Source organism: Saccopteryx bilineata, chromosome 8 (genome assembly GCF_036850765.1).
Source record: "Saccopteryx bilineata isolate mSacBil1 chromosome 8, mSacBil1_pri_phased_curated, whole genome shotgun sequence".
Lineage (NCBI taxonomy): Eukaryota > Metazoa > Chordata > Mammalia > Chiroptera > Emballonuridae > Saccopteryx > Saccopteryx bilineata.
The window spans coordinates 54,582,340-54,602,775 of NC_089497.1; the positions used below are offsets into that span (position 1 = coordinate 54,582,340).

A 20,436-nucleotide genomic window follows, 5' to 3' on the forward strand; every position below is an offset into this window, starting at 1 on the left:
CCACCCCAAAGTATGCTTCTTGGACATATTTACTATTTTGGGGAAACTGCAGACACAGGAGAAGCTCTGAAAACGAGTATTATTTACCCGTGTGTAAGGGAGATTTCCATTAGGAAGGTGGTCTGCACCAGAAATAGAGCAATGAGTAGAGATAACTGTCGCCTGAGAGACTGACCTACATGACAAGGAAGCCATTGTTTACGAACCATTTGCTCTTCTCACCCTACCAGGAACTGCCTTTCTCACTGGCAGCCACAGACCCTGAACTGTACACCCTTAGCTGGGACGGTTTATGAGCCTCAATCGTCCGGGCTGCCTTTTGAGTCTCGTCTTGTGGGATTTCCATGTGTGTGTACATACGTGATTCCATTTTATTCACCCGTTAATGTATTTTGTTATGATGCTGTCTGGAGGTGTCAGCTAAGAACCTAGAAGGGTGGAGGGAAAATTAGTTCCTGCCCTATGGGATTAGGAGGAAAGTCTCTTTTTCTCAGCTCCCCCTAGAATGGTGGCTCCCAAACTGTCCTTGCAGGCCAGCCCTAATGACATTTCTACCAATTCACAATCAAAATTTAAAAAATAAAGGAGATGTATGAACTTTTCAAAAATTAAATCTATTCAGTTTTAATCACTGTTCTTTCTTCTAAGACTCTGTCTTTTCCATTTTTTTTTCTCACTTAATATGTGTGCATTTTATTTAGTGTAAATTACACCTCTAGTAAATTTTTAAAAAATTTATTTATTCATTTTAGAGATAGGGAAAGGGGGGGAGGCAGGCAGTCTCAAACCCCATATGTGCCTTGACCAGGCAAGCCCAGGGTTTCGAATCAGCGACCTCAATGTTCCAGGTCGATGCTTTATCCACTGCACCACCACAGATTAGACAAAATTGGTTTTTAAAAACTAATGGAGAAAATGTAAAATCTTCTCTTGGTTTCCCATTCTTTGGTATTGTTTCTTAGACTTTTGAGTTATAGTGATAGTAAATATAAAAATTCTCAATTTGTTTTTAGGCTTTTTTTTTTCTTCAAGTGAGAAATGGGGAGGCAGAGACAGACTCCCACATGCACCCCGACCAGGATCCACCTGGCAAGCCCTCTACCCATGATGCTCTGCCCATCTGAAGCCACTGCTCCTTTGCTAGGCAACTGAGCTATCTTAATGCCTGAGGCAAGGCTACAGAGCCATCCTCAGTGCCCGGGGGCGAACTTGGTTCAAGCCTTGGCTGGCTTATGGAGGGGAAGGGGTGGTGGAAGGGGGAGGGGTGGAGAAGAAGACAGTTGCTTCTCCTGTGTGCCCTGACTAGGAATCTAATCCGACGTCAATACACCAGGCCAACACTCTACCATGGAGCCAACCATGCAGGGCCACTTTTAGGCTTTTACTTAATAAAATAAAAAAGGAGGCAACCCTAGGATAGACACCCCCCCCCCAATTTTATAAGAAATATTACTGGTCAGTTAAGACCAGAGTCTGGAAATCACTGCATCAACCATGCTAGGCTCCGAGTTGTCTCCTCCATACAAACTGGATTTAATTACCAAAAATTAGCAGTCATATAAGCAGGCACATATCATATGTAATAAACAGTATTAAAATTTTAATTGATAAGTTTTATACCCATGCATTTCTGGGGAAATTGTATTTTCAGTAAAGCCTATTAAATATTCAGACTGATTTTCTTGTTGTGGAAATATAATTAAAATGTGCTCTTAGGTTCTAAGGTCCAGGATGAAAAGAAGGCCAATAGCTGGATTTTCACTAGTAAATTAAAACAGAAGCAGGCTCTCCTGGTTTTCAGGCAAAGTCAAAGGGAAGAGCACAGAGCTGACAGTGGGCAGACTGTGAGAAAGAAGCAAATGCAAGCTATGCAACCATTTCCCTACCCTTTACAATATTTGAATAAATAGCACTGAAATGTGATTATCTTGAAAACCAGGAGTATTAAGATATAGGAAACAAAGCCAAACCTTGAAATGAGGTAATTCTCTCCCTCACCTCCTGACACATATATTTAAACTTCACTTTCAACAAAAGTAGACAAAAGACAAATCTTGATTTCTAACTCTTCCTCATCTCCAGCACACACACCACCCCCCCCCCCCCCCCCCCGCCAGCAACTGCAACTTACCTTCCTGCACCTACCTAGTCTTACCCACTCATCTCAGAGCACAAACCTGATCGGGCCATTTCCCAGCTTTAGAAACTCTGCAGTGAAACAACACACACAAACAACCCCCCTCTGTTCCTAAAGGCCAAACTCTAGCTCATACTTTTCTCTCCGCACCAGATTCAAAATCTCTCACTTCCAGCAAAACGAGCAAGCACTCATTTTGGAAGCAATCCTTCCTTGCAAGTGGCTGCAGTTGTGGCAGGTTCCCCTTGGACACAAGCAGTTCTGTCCCAGAACAGACAGACACAGTGTAGAGCAGGGTTCAAGCCATCGGTGGTCAAGGACTTGGTTTTCTTTGCTTGTGTTTTTGGTCATTACTTTTAAATAAAGAAAATAAAGTCTTGTTTGCTCCTTTCGTCTTTCTCCACAGCTGCCAATTTTCATAAATTTTCCTTCTTTTTTTTTTTTTTTAAGGGAATCTACAGTGAAGTGATTTTATAAAATACAATCGAACTATATTCAGACAGAATCCCATGCTTGGATGTCACTGCCACACCAAATTAACATAAATGTTTCTAAGTGTTTACTCTCAATTTTTGTACTATCTTGTTGCAGCCCAGTCACAGTTCAAAGACCACATTTTGAGGAGCACTGGCATATCCTAGAGCTTCTGAAACCCCGGGGGCTGTGCAGACACAGATGCCTGGTCCACCCAGAGCGATGTGGTTCAGCAGGTCTGGTCCAGGGCCCAGGAGAGAAGCTGTATCTCCAGCAAGCTTCAGGAGGCAGTGATGCTGCCGGCCTGCGGACCAGACTTGGGTAGCACTGGTGTGGAAACACAGAGAGGAAAGGACACCAGAACGAAAGCCAGAAGACCTCTGCACATGAGCACTGAGAAAGCCTGGGAGGGCATCCACCAAAATGCTCACACAAGTTAGTAATTACGGCCACGCTTGACTCTCGTCTTTGTGCTTTTCTATTATCCCCAAATATTATTCATATGTACATGCACACTCACGACCTCCTCTCAATGTAGAAACTGTGTTTGTTTACACACACATCTATAATTTCTTTTATACACATATATAACGTTTCAAAGAGCATGTTTGATGTTCTCTGGCAGCCAGATCACTAGAACCTTGTAATAAGTTTATGGACAATATAACCCACAGATCTTGTTTTCTCATACCCGCTGTGAAGTCAGCGCATGAACTACAGGTGATCTCTTGAACACAAGTACTGACTTCAGGTGTGTCAGGGCCATATTATGATGTACAAGAGCATGGGATTCGAATCAACACCAGCTGTAATGTGTATTAGCTCCGCAGGCGCTCTGAAAGTCTATGGATTAAGGTGAGAGAGAAGGCAGTAGGTGTCTCTGAGGTTTGTCTGTCTTATCTTTTCCACTGTGAGGAGATCTCCAGAATGATGGACTTGGAGTTCTTAGTCTCAGTTTCCTTCTGACATTTGTTGACATTTCAGTCTTTCTCCAGCAATGGCTCTATCTTTTCCAGGCTCTTGTGGTTTGATCCTAGGTTGATGTTGCTGTTATCACTGTTAGCATTTTTCATTATGCCAACCCATTTTGAGCCTTAGCCTTTTCTAGAAACTCTTCCTTCCTTCCTTCCTTATATGCTTATTTGGATGGAATCTACTGGACTGTTTGCCAGCCCTCTTTTTCGCCCCTGTGCAGGTTATAGCGGGTGCTCAGGCTTGTACATGTAACAGCATCCTCTGGCCACAGCAGATTGGTCTGAGTAAGCACATGATCCAAACTGGGTAATTAGTCCCTGGTAAGGAATCTCAATTTGGGAAAGAGAGAGACTCTCGTCTTTCAAAATGGCCAAACCGGTAACACACACTCAAAGCTGTTTGGCAAGTCTGTTTGCATCGTGTTGTCTGGGAAGGAGAGAGAGCCTGTGGACTGCAAAGAGCAGAGATGAGAGATGAGGATGGAGTCGTGTGAGAGGAAGGCCCCTACCCTCCAGCTGCTGTGGTTCCCCACAATTCTCCTGAGGCTGAAATCCCATGACATGCCCTAGGATCCTTCCAATGAGGAAGGGTCTTTGTTGCTTAGGCTAGCTTCACTTATTTACTCCAGAAGAACCTTGGCCAACTGTTATGTTGTGATTTACAGTAAGAAATACATATTTGGTCTTTGTCCCAGTTCTAGTTACAGAGCTCCTAAAACCTTTATAATTTCTTAAGTGATGAGAACCCATAAAAGTATCTTTTGTTATGTTCACGAGGTGACTTTCGGAAAGCATCTAAGGACGTGAGGACTGGTTGCCAGGTAGACCAGCCTTGTGATTAGAGAGTTGGAACTTTCAGTCCCACCTCCTGAGCTCGGACAGGGGAGAGAGCCTGGAGGCTAATCAACTGCCAGTGACCAAGGATTTAATCAATCGTGTCTATGTAATGAAACTTCTAGAAACACCCAGAGGGTTTGGAGAGTTTCCAGGCTGGTGACCATGTGGAGATTTGGGGAGAGTCACACACCTGAAGGGCACGGAAGCTCCACCCCCTCTCCCTGCACCTTGCCCTGTGCACCTCTACCATCTGCTGGCTCCTGAGGTACAGCCTTTCAAAATAAACCGGTAATATAGTAAGTAAACTGTTTCTCTAAGTTCCGTAAGCAACTCGAGCAAATAAATCCAACCCAAGGAGTGGGTTAAGGAGACCTCCGAACTAAAGCCAGTAGGTCAGAAGCACAGGCGACATCTTGGACTTGCCACTGGCTTCTGAGGAGGTGGCCTTGTGGCCTGAGCCTTAACCAGTGGGAGCTGATGCTGTCTCCAGAGAGGTGCAGCAGACTGAGTTACCTCGCTGTGTGTCCGTGCGGAAAGAACACGCACATTGGAATTGGCATTAGAATGATACCAACCCACGTGCCTTCCTTTACAATCCTTAAACTCATGACAGAACTTTCTAGGTGACTACATTCGTTTTGTTTTAAAATTTATTCACTTCTCCAGTTTTCCCCTCACTGAGCTCATTAGTAATGTATGGTTAGAATTTTTCCTTTTCAATCTTTCCATTCCTCTTGCATCTCTTTGTTCTCTGCATTCTTTGTTTTATTCCTCTGTACTTTTTGAAAGGTGTCTCTTTCACGCCCAGCCTGTGTTCGGCCACAGCCACGAGCAGACACACAGCAGCGCCCGCTTTCTCTCACTCTGCCAGGAAGGGAGGCCCAGCAAACCTGAGACGTCTGCTGCTGGCTGAACACGAGGCTTCCGGCAGACTTCTGGATAATTAATTCTGCCCTTTTCTTTCTTTTTTCCTTTTGTTCTTCTTCTTCCTCCTCTTCTTCATCTTCTTCTTCTTCTTCCTCCTCCTCCTCCTCGCCTCTTTCTTCTTCTTCTTTTTGAGAGAGAGTGAGAGGCAGAAAGGGAGAAATGAGGAGCATCAACTCGTAGTTGCATCACTTCAGTTGTTCATAGATTGCTTTTCATATGTGCCTTGACAGGGTAAGCCAGTGTCCCCTTGCTCAAGCCAACAACTCTGGGCTTTCCATGTCAACAACCTCTGGGTTCAAGCTGGCAAGCGTTGGGAGTGTGTGGTTGATTCCACTGCTCAAGCTAGTGACCCCTGCTTGGCCCGTGCTCAGAGCCAGCGACCTAGGGGTTTCGAACCAACGACCTCAGTGTCCTGAGTTGACACTTTATCCACTGCACCACCACTGGTCAGGCCCCCTTCTCCTCCTAAGCAATTGCGTGCTATCTTCCTGATGTCTGTTATGAGTGACTCCTGTCAGTCAGCACATAGCGCTTCCTCTGGTGTGAATCTTTTGAAGTCTAATGTAACAGCAGAGTGAACGTAGGTGAAAGATGCTTTATACACCTGCCACTGACTGTGGGTTGGGGTGGGAAGGCGATGCAGAAAGATCGTTAATCTGAGGGTTTCAGTAGAAGAGGAGGAGGAGGACCACATATGCGGGAAACAGGCTCTGACTCCTCGCCAGCCGCGCCGGGAGGCTGCTGTGGAAGGGGTCTCTGCTGAAGAGACGCAGAGGATGAGCCACAAAGGGGCAGGCTGTGAATATGAAAGGGGGACGGACAAAAACACCCGTGGGCAGGCAAAGGTAGTCTAGGAAAATTATGTGAGTTCTATAAAAGGACAATAAGCACAAAGTAGGAAAATGGCTTAGAGGATGGGACTACTAAAAAAAAACTTTAAAAAGGTAATAAGAAGGGAATGGTTAAGTAAATTATGGTCAGCCAAAGAGTAGAATTCCAGAGTATGACAAGTGACATTATAAATTATGTAAATGAAAATATTGCAGAGTTTACTAGATTAAAAGCAGGTTACAAAACAGTAAAATTTCTGTTAGAAAGATACACACATACATACTGCTGGAAAGATATATAATACCAGTGCTTTTCCAACTTGAAAGTGCATGCAAAGCTGCATATTAACCAAATCTAGGGGTCCAGTTAAAATTCAGATTCTGACTCAGTAGGTCTGGGTGGAGAGGTCTGAAATTCTGCATTTCCCACCGGCTCCTAGGAGCTGTGATGCCGCAGGCCCCCTGGACTCGCTCAGAAGCAAGGACGTAGACCAGGGTATCAACAGTGATGTTGAATGGAGGTCGAGACTGTTTATTTTAGCTCTCTTCTTCCCTTAGCTTATATTTCTTTTCTAATTAACTTGGGTTAAAAAATAAAATCGACCGGCATGTGTGTTATTTTGTATTATGAAAAAACAAAATTTATTTTAAAAAGAGAAAAAAGGTGAAGCAAACCAAGACGTCATGGGAGATATAGTGAACCTGTGCAGAAGAGCTAACAGAGAACTCGAGTCAGGGAGGGAATATGCACACCTAGGGAAAGAGTGTAGGGACAAGGGGAGGGGGGCGGGTGCCCCTGCCAACAAGCTGGTGAGAGAATTCTGGGGCCACTGGACAGCGGGATAAGAGCCACTGGGATCTGTGGAATAAACAGAGATCTTTTTACATGGAAATAGAGCAGATAAGACAGGTGCAGACCCGAGCTGCCCGGGTGTAGGCAGCCCTGCCAGGTGCACGCAGAAGTCCACGCCACCTCAGGGACTACAGGACTTGGAAGAAGGGCTTGTTCCACCCTCTCCAGATTGGAGGATATTCTTGATGAGGAACAAGAAGCGCAGTTTGAACACAATTAGAAAGCTAATGGAAACTTGTAGAAGGCAAGTCATAGGTTATGCCTAAACCCAGAATACAGTAGAGGGATGACTCCCAGGAATGTAGAGCATTCTCTCACTCCTTGGCTGGACATCCATCTCGCTGAGCCTGGGCAAAATGTGTGCCGCCAGGATGTACAGAGAACAAGCATTTGTTGTCTACAAACAATGCAGCCTAAGCCACAGCCCCAAGAAGGCACTCACTGCCTTTGTTAGTGACAGTGGTGAGTGATCAGAGACCCGTTATTTGGCACAAAATCCTGAGTGACAAACCACAGGCTTCCCAAGGCATCAATCATCACCACTGGTGGGGATGAAGTGCAGGTGTTCCCGATTCCTGAACCTAAGCCCAGGGCTGGTCTGAGACCTCAGGGAAAGGGGCAGCTGGCCGGCGCTACTTGTTATCAGCCACTATTAATTGCTTGCCAACACTAAAACTAATACTGATACCACAACCATAAAGTGGCATTCACACACCCTCACTGAGTTAACAGAAGTCACCACCCAGAGGCAGCCGGGAGCTAGCCTACATCCAGACAGCAGTGTGCCCTCTGCTGGCCATGACAGCGACGTGGATAAGCAAAGGAAAAAGAAGTCTCGGGACGGGATCAGAGAGAAAATCTTGGCTACTTCCAAGATCCCACACTCGTAATGGGAGAGACGGAAACTTACCGAATAGTCAGTGGATGTAGGAGTTGATCACCCCCAGACACATATAGTATTTAATGATCTCTGAAAAAAATAATCACTAACTGCCACTTAGAACAATGCCCTGTACTCACTCCTGTTTCCTTCAACCTTTCATGGGGCTCTCCCCTGTGTCCATGTCCATTTTCCCTCTTCGGATCACTCTCCCATTCACTGAGAACTAGAAAGCACTTTCCAGTAAAATCTACTTTAGGAAGCTGTTTGGCCAAAGCAGGTCTGAGATGCTGGCTCCTTCTATGAGGCCCTGTCATGATCCAGAGGCCAGGAGGACTGGGCAGATGGCCTCTCTCCCCTCCTGCTCCCTGGCTCTCCCCCACGGCTGTGCAGCTCCACATTCCTCACCCGTCTTGCTCATTCATTCTTTCTTTGCCATCTGATGGGACTTTAGTCTCATAAGTTTCTGGCAAATGTGATATAATGCTATTGTAGTCTCCTCTCTCGCTTGAATAATTCTCTCTTTTTTTTAAGTGTGAGGAGGGGAGATAGTGAGACAGACTCCTGCATGCACCCTGACTGGGATCTACCAGGCAAACCCCATCTGAGGCCGATGCTCGAATCAACTAAGCTATCCTTAGTACCTGAGGCCAACGCTCCAACCAACTGAGCTATCTCAGTGCATAGGGCCAACCAATCAAGCCACTGGCTGTGGGAGGGAAAGAGGGAGAGAAGAAGGAGAGGAAGGGGGAGAGAAGCAGATGGTTGTTTCTCATTTGTGCCCTGACTGGGAATTGAACCTGGGTCATCCGCATGCAGGGCAGACACTCTATTCACTGAGCCAACCAGCCAGGGCAAATCATCCTTTATTAATTATATTATTTCTAATGTCTTAGGATAAGGTCCACAGGCCTGTGGTGCAGTCACTGCTGTGAGCCCTAAAAGACTATACACCATTTAGTTCTTGTATTCCAGCATTTGGTGTACAGGTCTCAGACATCTCATATGTTTGGCTTGACTGCTCAGCCTCCCTTTTCCACACTAAGAAGTCCTAGGCTTTCTCTGGTTTATTTTTGTGGGTAAGCCACTCCTCTCACTGGTCAGTTTAAGTGTGTTCTAGAAAATTACTAAACCTGATGATGGGGTCAAGGGAACCCCTGGTCATAAGTGCCGGCCTGGACTTAGGATTGGTGTCTGAGGTGGAGGCAGTCTTACGGAACCGAGCCCTTAACCTGTGAGGTCTGAGCTCACTTTGGATCGTGCCAGGACTGCTTGGTGTGAGAAAGAACCCCCACCTATGTGGTGTTAGAGTGTTGTGAGCCAAGTCAGTTCATAGTGACACGGAGCAGCATCTAGTGTGTGCTACCTGGGCCCATCATACTGAAAATCTGCACTTAAGTCATTCCACAGCCCCACGTTGTCCTCAGGGGCTGCTATAGGCAACAGGGTTATTTACTCCACCACTTAGTGGCCTTGGATTGCTACTTAAAAAACAAGCAAACATGAATTCTGTGTCCTCCTCCTTCTGGTCAGTACGACAATAAGTAGAGTTGCTTCTGGAGGTGCTTCCCCAGCCCACCCCTCAGGCCGCCTCTGGAAAGCTCGGTGGACAGCAACTCCCCACCTCTGGAATCTGGCCTGAGAGTGGCTCGTCCTGAGGATTGGGTCAGGTTTATATTCAGGATTGAATTGGTTTTATTTTATTTTTTATTTATGCTAAAAATAAAGTACATAATGGAACCTAGGGACATAAAATGCAAGATATACAACGGAGAAAGAGAAACTGGGGACTTTTATACAAGTTACATAAAATCATGTCTACTTCTGGTCTAAGTAAGCTTAGAATACGGACTGTTGGCCAGTTGACCTACAGAATAAAGGACAAAGCTATCATAAAATGAAGTACTGGGTGTTATTATTCTTATTCCGTCCTACATCCCAAAATATCTTCCATAGTTTCAGGGTGGTTGCAGTTTGTCAGGCTTCCATGTAAGGAAATGTCAGTGAAAGTGATTGCAAATGTATCACAACTGCTTTTCTCAAAGAACTCAATTAATTAGGCGTGCAACACGGCAGCACATACCCAGTTGTGACCAGCCCGCCCCCGTGCTCCAGGAAGCTGAGCACCAGCAAGCGGAGGCCTCCCAGCCTGTGCTGGAAGTCTCTAACTCCCCCTGGTCTCCCTGGCCAGCCTGCTCTCCTCACTGCAGCCCGACTCGCATTTCTTCTTCAACCCGCTTTCCTGCTCCAAGACCTGCTAGTTCCACAGTGGATACTGATTAGAGTCTACACTTGCAGGCTGGCCTTCCAAAACCCTCACAGTTTGGTTCTCTCTGCTGCCAGCCCAGCCCTCCACTCTCCCCTTCCTCTCTCTCTATCCTCAGCCACACGCATTCACACACTCCCAGAATACCATGGGCCCAGGCTGCCCCAAGACCTTTATTAAATTGTTCCTTCTTCCTTCTTCATCCATGCCTACCAAAGTCTTCCAAGACCTCCAAAACCATCCCCGCCAAGAAGTACTGAGCAGTTCTTCCATGCTCCCCGGGTGCGGCCCTCCTCCCGGACTCACCGCTCACCCTTCATTTGTGTATTTGCACCCCATGGCCAGGCTACTTAGGAAAGTTTCTCTCCCCTGGCAGAGCTCACAGACCTCCCAGCACAGAGGCTGAAAGGACAGCTGATCGGAACTGAGGGAAAGGGGAGGAGACGGACACCCTGCTTGCTAACCCGTGCCGGGCCCCTGCCCACGCGGCACTTGAGCTTTCTACATACTTACGGTTTCCGCAGTTGAGACCGCCAAGGCCAAACGGGCAACTGCAAGTCAACAGAGAAAAAGAACAAGGATTAGTTTCAAGTCTCAAAAGAAATCATTGAGGCAATTTACTAAGTAATTTATAAATAAGGTTTGTAACAAATTCGTCAGAATAAATGAACATGGAGCCTACCTCATACAGGTTTCATTCTCAAGCCTGTAACCATCTTCACAGGCTGAAAGAGAAAAGGATAGTCCATCAATGTGTCTACCGCCCTTGGCCCAAACTGACAGTTAATTAAACACCAGCCACCCTAAAAGTCCACAGGAATATTCCAGAACCAGAGGCCACACACAGCTTTAGAATTATCTATTATCTGGGCTAAATACTGTTGCCAGCCCAACTCGTAATTTTACCAAAAACAAAAACAAAAAAACCTTTAACTTCTTTGTAGCTCTCCGTTTCCCATCTATAAAGAGTTAGTAATAATAATAATACTATCTACCACCTTAGAGTTTCTTGGAGGGGATTAAGTAAAATAAGGCATGCAAATGCCTTAGCACAGTGCCTGACACACAGCAACCACCAAATAAATGTTTTAAATTATTTTCTAATCAATGCAATGCTCTTCAGAAGTTCTCTGCGGCGCCTGTGTAACATCCTATACCCAAAGACAAGTGTTTCCCCTTCTCTAAGTCAAAGCTTTGCCCTGCCGCTGGCCCCCTCTACCCCCTCCCATGAGGTGGTGGGTGGCACCCTCTGGCTATGGTCCTAGTGGTGCTTCAGTTTTCATAGAAGCAGCTCACCCTATATACAGTCTGTGCAGGGATCCTGGGTATGTCTACATGAGCCCCAACTGGCATGTCACCCGAGAACAGAACTCTGCACGCTCTAGTGGTGCTGCTCATGGACCACTGCTACCCTGCAGGGTGGTGACCCAGCCACTCCCCTGAATCAGCGGTTCCTGAACTCATTTGATCACAGAACTTTCAACACTACAGTCAGCTGACAAAACACCTTGAGCTACAACACATGCTTGGATGAAAGCAGACAGTAAAAAATGGCCTCATAGACAAGTCCATTGCTGCAGGAAATGATAGAAATTTGATTCATGATTAATGTATGGTAGACACTGCATAAAAAGATCCCGGGGAAGAACAGGTACACAGTGCAGAGCAGTGATCCCTGAACAGAGGTCACGTGCTAACGGCGAGACGCGCATGCCAGCAGCAAACGTGGCTGGGGCAAGGGGAGGGCCGTGCCCTGCAGGCTGGCACGAGAGATCTCGCAGACTTCCTGCAACCTCCCTCACGGTTTAATGCAGAATAATGTTAACAACATACATGTGCTTAATAGAGTTCTTCTGTTTTTTTAATGTTAGACATTAAATGTTCTACTTTGTCGTCATAGACTAAAGACATATCATGAGAATACTGTGGAACAGTTTGGCAAACACTGTTTTAAACAATCTATGATTCTCTCATGGTAGATCATGAGAGCTGTGAACCTGGACTGCACTGTTTTGACTCCATGGAACCCCTTTTCCAGAGCTACATTCTCTTGTATTAAGTGATCTACACAGTACAAGAGCAGCCCAGGGCAAGCCCTGACAGTACTTGGGGGATGGCACGGACCACACTGCCACAATACCATGCAGGAACCTCTTGATGAGGGCACCCCAGAGCCATTTCTCTTGGGCTCCAGAGTCTAGAAAGATGGGGATGTTCCTGAACATCTGTGCTTTATTTTATGGTTCCTACCTATTTTCAGAATCATGTTTCTCTTACTTGTTTCAATGTCCTAGAAGCTCAGGACTTGGATGGGTGGCCTACCTTTAGCAAACATGCAGGATCTGATGGTGTATCTTTCTGCATAGTTACTTTCCTTCTAGACTCAACAAAGCAGTCATTTTACTATTTCTCCTTCAACCTGATTTACGTTTTAAATTAAAGCTCATTTTGTTACATAAATTTTCATTAGGTGCTTCGCTTGTTTTTTAAAACAAGGCAGAGCATAGTCATACCCCATTAAGGAAGGAGGAGTTCTCCTACCCTTGTTTTCCGCTGGCCCATCTCCGGTGGGGCCTCCCCTGAGGAATAAGCTGAGCACTCCTGTCCCCTGGTCTTGGAAACGCCACGGCAGTCCCTATGCTGCAGGCCAGAGGACGTGGGAAGCTGCCCCTGGATGACCGCGGGCGTCTGAGGGCAGCTAGCTGGCCTCCAGTGACTCATCCCCACCCCTCTCGGCCCCAAGGCAGGCTGACGTCACACCAGTCTGTTCTATTCTAAACACTTCTTCCTGGATATGTTTCTACATCAGATGGACCCACCCAACCATCATCTGCGGGGTGGAAGCTTTCCACCCTGTGACTGTTATCAAGCTATGCACAGTGTCCATCTGTCACCCTGCCTAGGAGCCGATGGGTCAAGCTGTTTTCACTTAGCTTTGGAAGTATCCTAACCCCTGACATCATAATATTTCTTTATTCTGAACAAGCTTACTTGGTCATTCCTCAAAGATGGATGCTGCTGGGGGCATGGCGCTCTTCTAGGGGCTCTTGGAGGAAAACCTTGTCATAAGGCAATCCAGTGCACTCATCACCACCCCCTAGAGGGGCTCTGACCCGTGGAGCACTAAAGATGAAATGAATGTGGGCATATTAGCATTTACGCCCAAACTAGGCTTCCCTGTGATATGGAAGACAAGAAAAGTCAAGCCTCTCTGGCCTTTAAAAAAAAATGGTGGAGTCTTTTGTTCTCTTGCAGGAAACTAATTCAAGACCTGCCAATCTTGTCCTACCATATTTGCTGCCCTATCGCCCATGTGTTCATTCAGCAGACATTTGTCGAGTCCCACAATGTGCTAAGTATCTTTTAGACACAGGTACCACCCCCAAGGCACTTGCGATCTAGTGAGCGAAAGAGACTCGCAAACAGGTAGCTAGACTTCATTATGATGCCTGTGTCATAGAAGGAGGCTAAGATAGCGGTAGGAAGGGCACCTACTTTAGTTGTGTATGATGCTTGGAAAAGTCTGGTAAAGGCATTGTGAAGGCATTTTAGTTTACACATTAAGTGCATATGTGTGTGTATGTGAGTGTGTATGTGTACAACAGAGACAGATACAGCCATCCTAATGCACAACTATGAATTGCAGAGATTTAGAAAACACACCCACACCTCTAGCTTCCATTTAAACAGGGAACTGACCCTAATCTGTAGTGTCCAAAAGGGGACACATTTTAAATACCCCTGTGCTCCAGTCTCGATGGCCAGAAGGTGTCACTGCTAACCCATCAGAACCCAGTTGGCAGGGTTTGTAGGTGCCTGTGTCATTGCATTTAAAAAATCTTTGACAGATCTGCTATTGCTAATGCTAGCCTGGAAGCAACATGATTATGAAACTGCTGACTTGGAAATAGAGGGGGGCGGCTTGGGCCAGCCAGGAGCAAAGGTGGCAGGGCCACTCTTGAGGTCATCAGAGACTCCAGAGGCAGGTGTACTGGGGCCGGCCCTCCTACATGCCCTCACTTCTGCCTACCTTCCTTTCCCTCCCTCTGGCTGCACGGTGCCCTAGCAGATGGATTTGAGCAGAGCTCACCTTCCTACATGAAGTGGGGCTCAACAGCCCAGCTTCAAAGAAGGGTGAGGAACACACTGCATTAAACCAGATATGATGGAATGAAGAAGTACCATCTCTGCAGCAAAGTGGCAGCCTGACACGGTGCTGAGAAACCCTGCGAAGCTGTCAGGCCTCAGGACCACTGTCCCTCACGGAGCACTGGCCCTCCTTCAACGCCCACCACAGGGCCTGCGTGCAGAGCTGAGGATGTGCACTTTCAAAGCCCTCTGCATATAAACCTAAGTCACAGGGTCTGAGGCTCGGAGGAGAGCACTGCCCTGAAATGTATTTTTATCCTCTCCTGATAGATAGCATGCGTCCTCTAGTGGGAGGTCCTGACAGATGTAAGTGGAATGCCACCTTTCCCACGTATGAGATTTTTACTCAGATTCCAGGACATCTGTCACCAGCAGGTGTTGACTGAGTAGGAAATGTGAGCCACACACATTCTAATGTGATGCAATGCTTGCAGCTACATCCCGGCCTTCATGGGCTGCACTTTGCTGGTGACCATGCACTGCAGCAGTCTTTATAAGTCAGGGCACTGGACTTGGACTCAGTTTTATGTTAAAGCGCTATACTCACTGAGCAGCCTATAATCTCAAACTAAATGAAGTTAAGCCTCACCTAAAAGGTTTGCGGAATTAACTTTCTGTCCTCAAAACAGTGAGTGAAACCTTTAAGATTCGCCGATTTGACAACCTGGGTAAAACACAAGAGCAAATGCAGATGGCTTACAAAGCACTGGCGTCTACATGGCTTTCCTTAATTCTCAGAAGGGCCAATGAAGCGTCACTACATCCACTTTACAGAAGAGGAAACTGAGGTTCAGCAATGCGAAGTGACTTGCCCAAGACGATACACGACCTGGGAGGCCGAGGGCCAAGGTGGGCTGAGGCCCACACACACCCCTGAGCCTCAGCAGAGCTCTGCCCACTGGGACCCACACACACCCCTGAGCCTCAGCAGAACTCTGCCCACTGGGACCCACACACACCCCTGAGCCTCAGCAGAACTCTGCCCACTGGGACCCACACACCCCCCTGAGCCTCAGCAGAGCTCTGCCCACTGAGACCCACACACACCCCTGAGCCTCAGCAGAACTCTGCCCACTGGGACCCACACACATCCCTGAGCCTCAGCAGAGCTCTGCCCACTGGGACCCACACACACCCCTGAGCCTCAGCAGAACTCTGCCCACTGGGGCCCACACACACCCCTGAGCCTCAGCAGAACTCTGCCCACTGGGACCCACACACCCCCCTGAGCCTCAGCAGAGCTCTGCCCACTGGGACCCACACACACCCCTGAGCCTCAGCAGAGCTCTGCCCACTGGGGCCCACACACACCCCTGAGCCTCAGCAGAGCTCTGCCCACTGGGACCCCCCCCCCCCCCCTGAGCCTCAGCAGAGCTCTGCCCACTGGGACCCACACACACCCCTGAGCCTCAGCAGAGCTCTGCCCACTGGGGCCCACACACACCCCTGAGCCTCAGCAGAGCTCTGCCCACTGGGACCCACACACACCCCTGAGCCTCAGCAGAACTCTGCCCACTGGGACCCACACACACCCCTGAGCCTCAGCAGAACTCTGCCCACTGGGGCCCACACACACCCCTGAGCCTCAGCAGAGCTCTGCCCACTGGGACCCACACACACCCATGAGCCTCAGCAGAGCTCTGCCCACTGGGACCCACACACACCCCTGAGCCTCAGCAGAGCTCTGCCCACTGGGACCCACACCCCCCCCTGAGCCTCAGCAGAGCTCTGCCCACTGGGACCCACACACACCCCTGAGCCTCAGCAGAACTCTGCCCACTGGGACCCACACACACCCCTGAGCCTCAGCAGAACTCTGCCCACTGGGACCCACACACACCCCTGAGCCTCAGCAGAGCTCTGCCCACTGGGACCCACACACACCCATGAGCCTCAGCAGAGCTCTGCCCACTGGGACCCACACACACCCCTGAGCCTCAGCAGAGCTCTGCCCACTGAGCCACAGCGGCTGCAAGCAGTCTGCCTCCAGGCTTGCACGTTTTACCATTTAAGGCTGAGAGATTCTTTATCTGTTCTCAGTGCCCATCTTAGGGCTCAAGACCTCTCTTTTTTTTTTTAATTTTTATTTTATTTATTCGTTTTAGAGAGGAGAGAGAGAGGGAGAGAGAGAGAGACAGAGAGAGAGACAGGGGGGAGGAGCTGGAAGCACCAACTCCCATATGTGCCACCAGGCAAGCCCAGGGTTCCAAACTGGCAACCTCAGCATTCCAGGTCGACGCTTTATCCACTGCGCCACCACAGGTCTCAGGCCGTATTTACCATTTAAAAAGATTAGCAAACAACAGAATAAAACCTTGGGAATGAAAACCATCATTTTCATTTTTCTAACTTCTTTAAAGTGTGGCGTGGGGGGCGGGGGAGAAAAGGCGTTGCCGCCAGGGCATTCCATTCTCCTTTTTCTCCCTTTGAATCCAGCGGCCAGGTCACTTAAGGGTCAGCGAAACGGTGTTATTCCAAGGAGATAATGTATTCTATCCTGCTGTGAGCCAAACAAGGCCCGGTTCCCCCCAGTTTAGAACAGTCACATCTAGAGCAGGAAGAGAGCCCGGGCGGAGAAAAGCATCCGCCCTGTCCGGAGCCGGGCGCGCGCCCGGAGAACCCGCAGTACCTCGGCAGGAGTGGTCCATCTTGTTGAACTGAAAGTAGCCGGCCTTGCACTGACACAGCGCCACGCCGTCCAGGTCCGTGCAGATGGAGGTCTCCTTGTCACATTCCGGAGTCTTCCGCTTACACAAGCTGCCCGCTGGAGTGGAAAAACAAGGCAGTGAAACAAAGCAGAACCTCCTCCGCCTCAAAACTTAAGACGCACGAACTTTCTACGCCAAGAGGCTCTGAGCACAGTTTTCCAGAAAGTCCGCCCACGGCGCACTCCTCTCAGAGGTCGGTCCTGCCCTGTGCCCTGCCTCCCGGGCCTGTTCACTGAACGTTCGTTCCCACGGCACGACCACGATGGAGGGACCCAGAAGAAATGGGGGCCTTTCAACTCTAGCGTCTGCCGCAAATGCAGCCCTTGAAGGTGTGGGGTCCTTTCTTAAGGACCGTAGAGGGGAGATCAACACAGAGCCAGAGGCCGTGACCCGCCCTGCTGAGAAAGCAAGGGGCTGGACCTGCCTCCGCCTGAAGCTTGTCTCAGCCCGGTGTGTGCAGCGTAAGGCGACGCAGCACGCTCCTGGGGAGGGCAGCCTGCCGCGGAGGACTGACCCGGCTGGGGAGAGGGGTGGGAAAGAGTCTGCTCTCTGGGGGCTGTAGTTTAATTATGTCACCTGTCTGCCCCCCTCGCCCCGCTACATGGACGGTGTCTTCGGGCTTCTTTGTCTCTGGGTCTCCGGTGCCCTGCATAGAGACTGGTCCACACACAGTGCCTGGCACACACACGCTGAAGATGCCCTCAGACCAGCAATCACCGGGTCACCATGAGAGACAGGCAGGCCGAGAGGGAGTGCATCTTTCAGGCTTTCTACCTCCTTCACCGTAAGGCCCTATTTCTTACATGTGTATCCACCTGGCTGGGTCTGGCCCTGGGCATGTGGGCCATGTTCATTTCATGCATGACAAAAATACCATTTTACTATTATCAAAAAGCGCCCATGTTGGGCATGTGGCTCTCCCTGAGGTTGTATACACTGGAACCTCTCTGAAGCTGTATATAGTGGACACAAAGAGGGTGCATTTAAGAATCTAAGATAAGCCTGATGAAAAAAGACACATGTATTTGGGGTACACAGAGGGAGAGTAAGCAGGAACTTATTTAGACCCGTGTCCAGGGCAAGGCAAGCCTGGTATGTGCCTGCTGTTGTTGGCAGATGAGAGCAAGGTCAGACGGGGAGAGAGCCACGGAAGGGCAGGGTGCATGCTGTGCCGTGAGGGCGGTCTCCCTCCCACCTTAAGGAAGACACCAACTTATTCAGAAACCAGCTCCTATCACAGCTACTGTCCCTGCCAGGGTTCTGGTGACAGGGCGCTGATGCCACACAGGAGGGGCGGTCCCCGCGTCGGCCTCCTTTTCTGCATCCTGAAAGCCTGAGACCTGGCGGAGTGGGTGGCCGGCCACAGGGAGGGAAACTTAGGACACAGCTTCAGTTCTGAACCCGACTTTCCGGTCTTTATCATGGAGGCTGACGTGCTAAATCAGAACCCTGTTTGTGTTTGTGATAGAATTTCCTTTGTTTATTGTGAAAAGTTTGTATTTGAGGGAGAAAAATTAAAAGTGGAAACTCTCACCAAGCAAACACGGCGAAGCTGGCACCAGAGAGGCACTAACACTCTGCACTCCCTCATCCACCCTTTCTGAAGGCTCTGCCCGACCTCAAACCTTAATCTGAAGACACAACTCCAGCAGAAGGCTGCCCGCCGCCAGCCTGGGTGGCTGGCCAGATTAGATATTTTTTGGAAGCCAATGTCATGTTTTCCTTTCATCCTGCCCATTAATCCAGTGTGCGGGCAAACAAGGCTCGCCCGGGCAGAGCAGCCCTTCCCTGCACAGAAGCAGGTTCCTGGGAACCTAGAGAGCTGGCCCGGCCTCTGCCGTGGAGGAGTGGCTATCCTAAAAACTCTTACAGGACATTCTAGCATAAATCCATCAAACGGAACCATACAGAATCCCGTCTTCATTTTAAGCCTGGCAATGTGATTTTCCTACATCCACAATTCCCATGGTCCTTCCTGGGCATAACATCTGCCAGACAGACAATGAGAATTTATGTAGATCTAAGGCTGAGACCTGCCTGGGGGATTTCCAAGGACTCTAAATGCTGGAGACAGGAGGGCTGCAGCACTTCCAAGGGGGAGGAAGCAGGTATTTTGTGACTTGAAGGGTGAAAACCCGCCTTTCCAACGGCAGCAGCGTCTAGAGTAGCCCCACTGCCCAGGTGTTGGACACGCCCAGATGTCAGAGCCTGAGAGCTCTTGCTTGTCATGCCTGCCTCTCTAGCACTCAGAAAGGTGAGCGAGAGCCCAAGCTGGGTGTGTTGGCAAAACCTGGAGAAGACATGGGATTAAAAACAGAAATGAGCCAGTATTCAGCCAAGAAGCCTGGCTGTGTTTGTTTTGACAGGCTCTGAAAGGAGAGGTCCAGTATGGGGACCAGCTTGTGTGGGGACAAGGGGGATGTGAGATGGCTCTGCACCTTCTCAATTTTTCAGTAAACCTAACAATGCTCTGAAACACTAAAGTCTTAAAAAAAAATGGGGCCTCAGCAAGGAAAGCAGAAGCTTTCCTGAGAGGCACACACATCCAAGCAGCTGGAAGGATGGGAGCCAGAGAGCGGTGCGGCTGCTCTGAACAGGACCGTACAAGCCCAAGTACTGGCCACTTGATTTGCAAGAAATGAAATGTATTTAATGGGGGCAAAAAAGTAACCTCCTACAGTGCTGACCACATAGGATGCTCTCCATAATGCTCAGTGAATTGGAAGGTCCCCTGCCTACTCACTGGGGAGGACAAATTTGGACCCTTGAATCACGAGAAAAACGACAACAAAAAAACAAAACCAAAAAGCTCTTGCCTCAGAGTTTTGAGCACAGTCTAATGGGGCATGAACTTTTAAGCTAATTCCCCAGTGATGCTGAATGATAGTAACTTCAATTCCAGAAAGTTTAGCTCTCCCTTCACCTCTTTTAATGAATAACTAACCCTGAAATAGACCAAAGATGCGGCATTTATTCGAGTGAAAGGTTGACTTGTGGCTTGCAGGCTCTCCAGGGCCCTGGCCGGCTCTCCCAGCAGATAGAGCATCAAACCTGCTACTGACAACTTAGGTCCTGTGTCTGGGCACCAGATGGGAGGTCCGCACAGATCCACATCCGAGCTGTGTAGTAAAATGAGCTTAGCAGAGACCACTTTGATCACTTAGGAGATGGCAGCAGGGACAAGCCCCCTTTGCAAGGAAGCACTTTGATTACCACAGTTTTCCTATTCCAGAGGCAAAACCTCTCTTCTAAGACCCCAATTTGCCTTCCAAACCTGTCCTTCACACCTTTCTGCATCTGCTTTCCACTAGATCCACCATAGAAGCTTTTGACAAAACAGATCAAACAAGAAGGGGGGAGATTATCATGAACGACACTGGGCAGTCTGGCCTGCATCATTC

At 48.6% G+C, this 20,436-nt stretch overlaps 1 protein-coding gene across 2 annotated transcripts in view; it reads right to left on the reverse strand.

The window, feature by feature from the left end:
- The window catches only part of HEG1 (heart development protein with EGF like domains 1), a 95,538-nt gene that overhangs the window by 14,211 nt on the left and 60,891 nt on the right, over positions 1 to 20,436 (reverse strand). For both annotated transcript variants that reach the window (XM_066240752.1, XM_066240753.1), the window contains exons 12-14: positions 16,957 to 17,091; positions 10,861 to 10,903; positions 10,692 to 10,729 (exon numbers count right to left, since the gene is read on the reverse strand). In XM_066240752.1, coding sequence (XP_066096849.1) covers positions 10,692 to 10,729; positions 10,861 to 10,903; positions 16,957 to 17,091 — 216 coding nt within the window. The remainder of the gene's footprint in view (positions 1 to 10,691; positions 10,730 to 10,860; positions 10,904 to 16,956; positions 17,092 to 20,436) is intronic.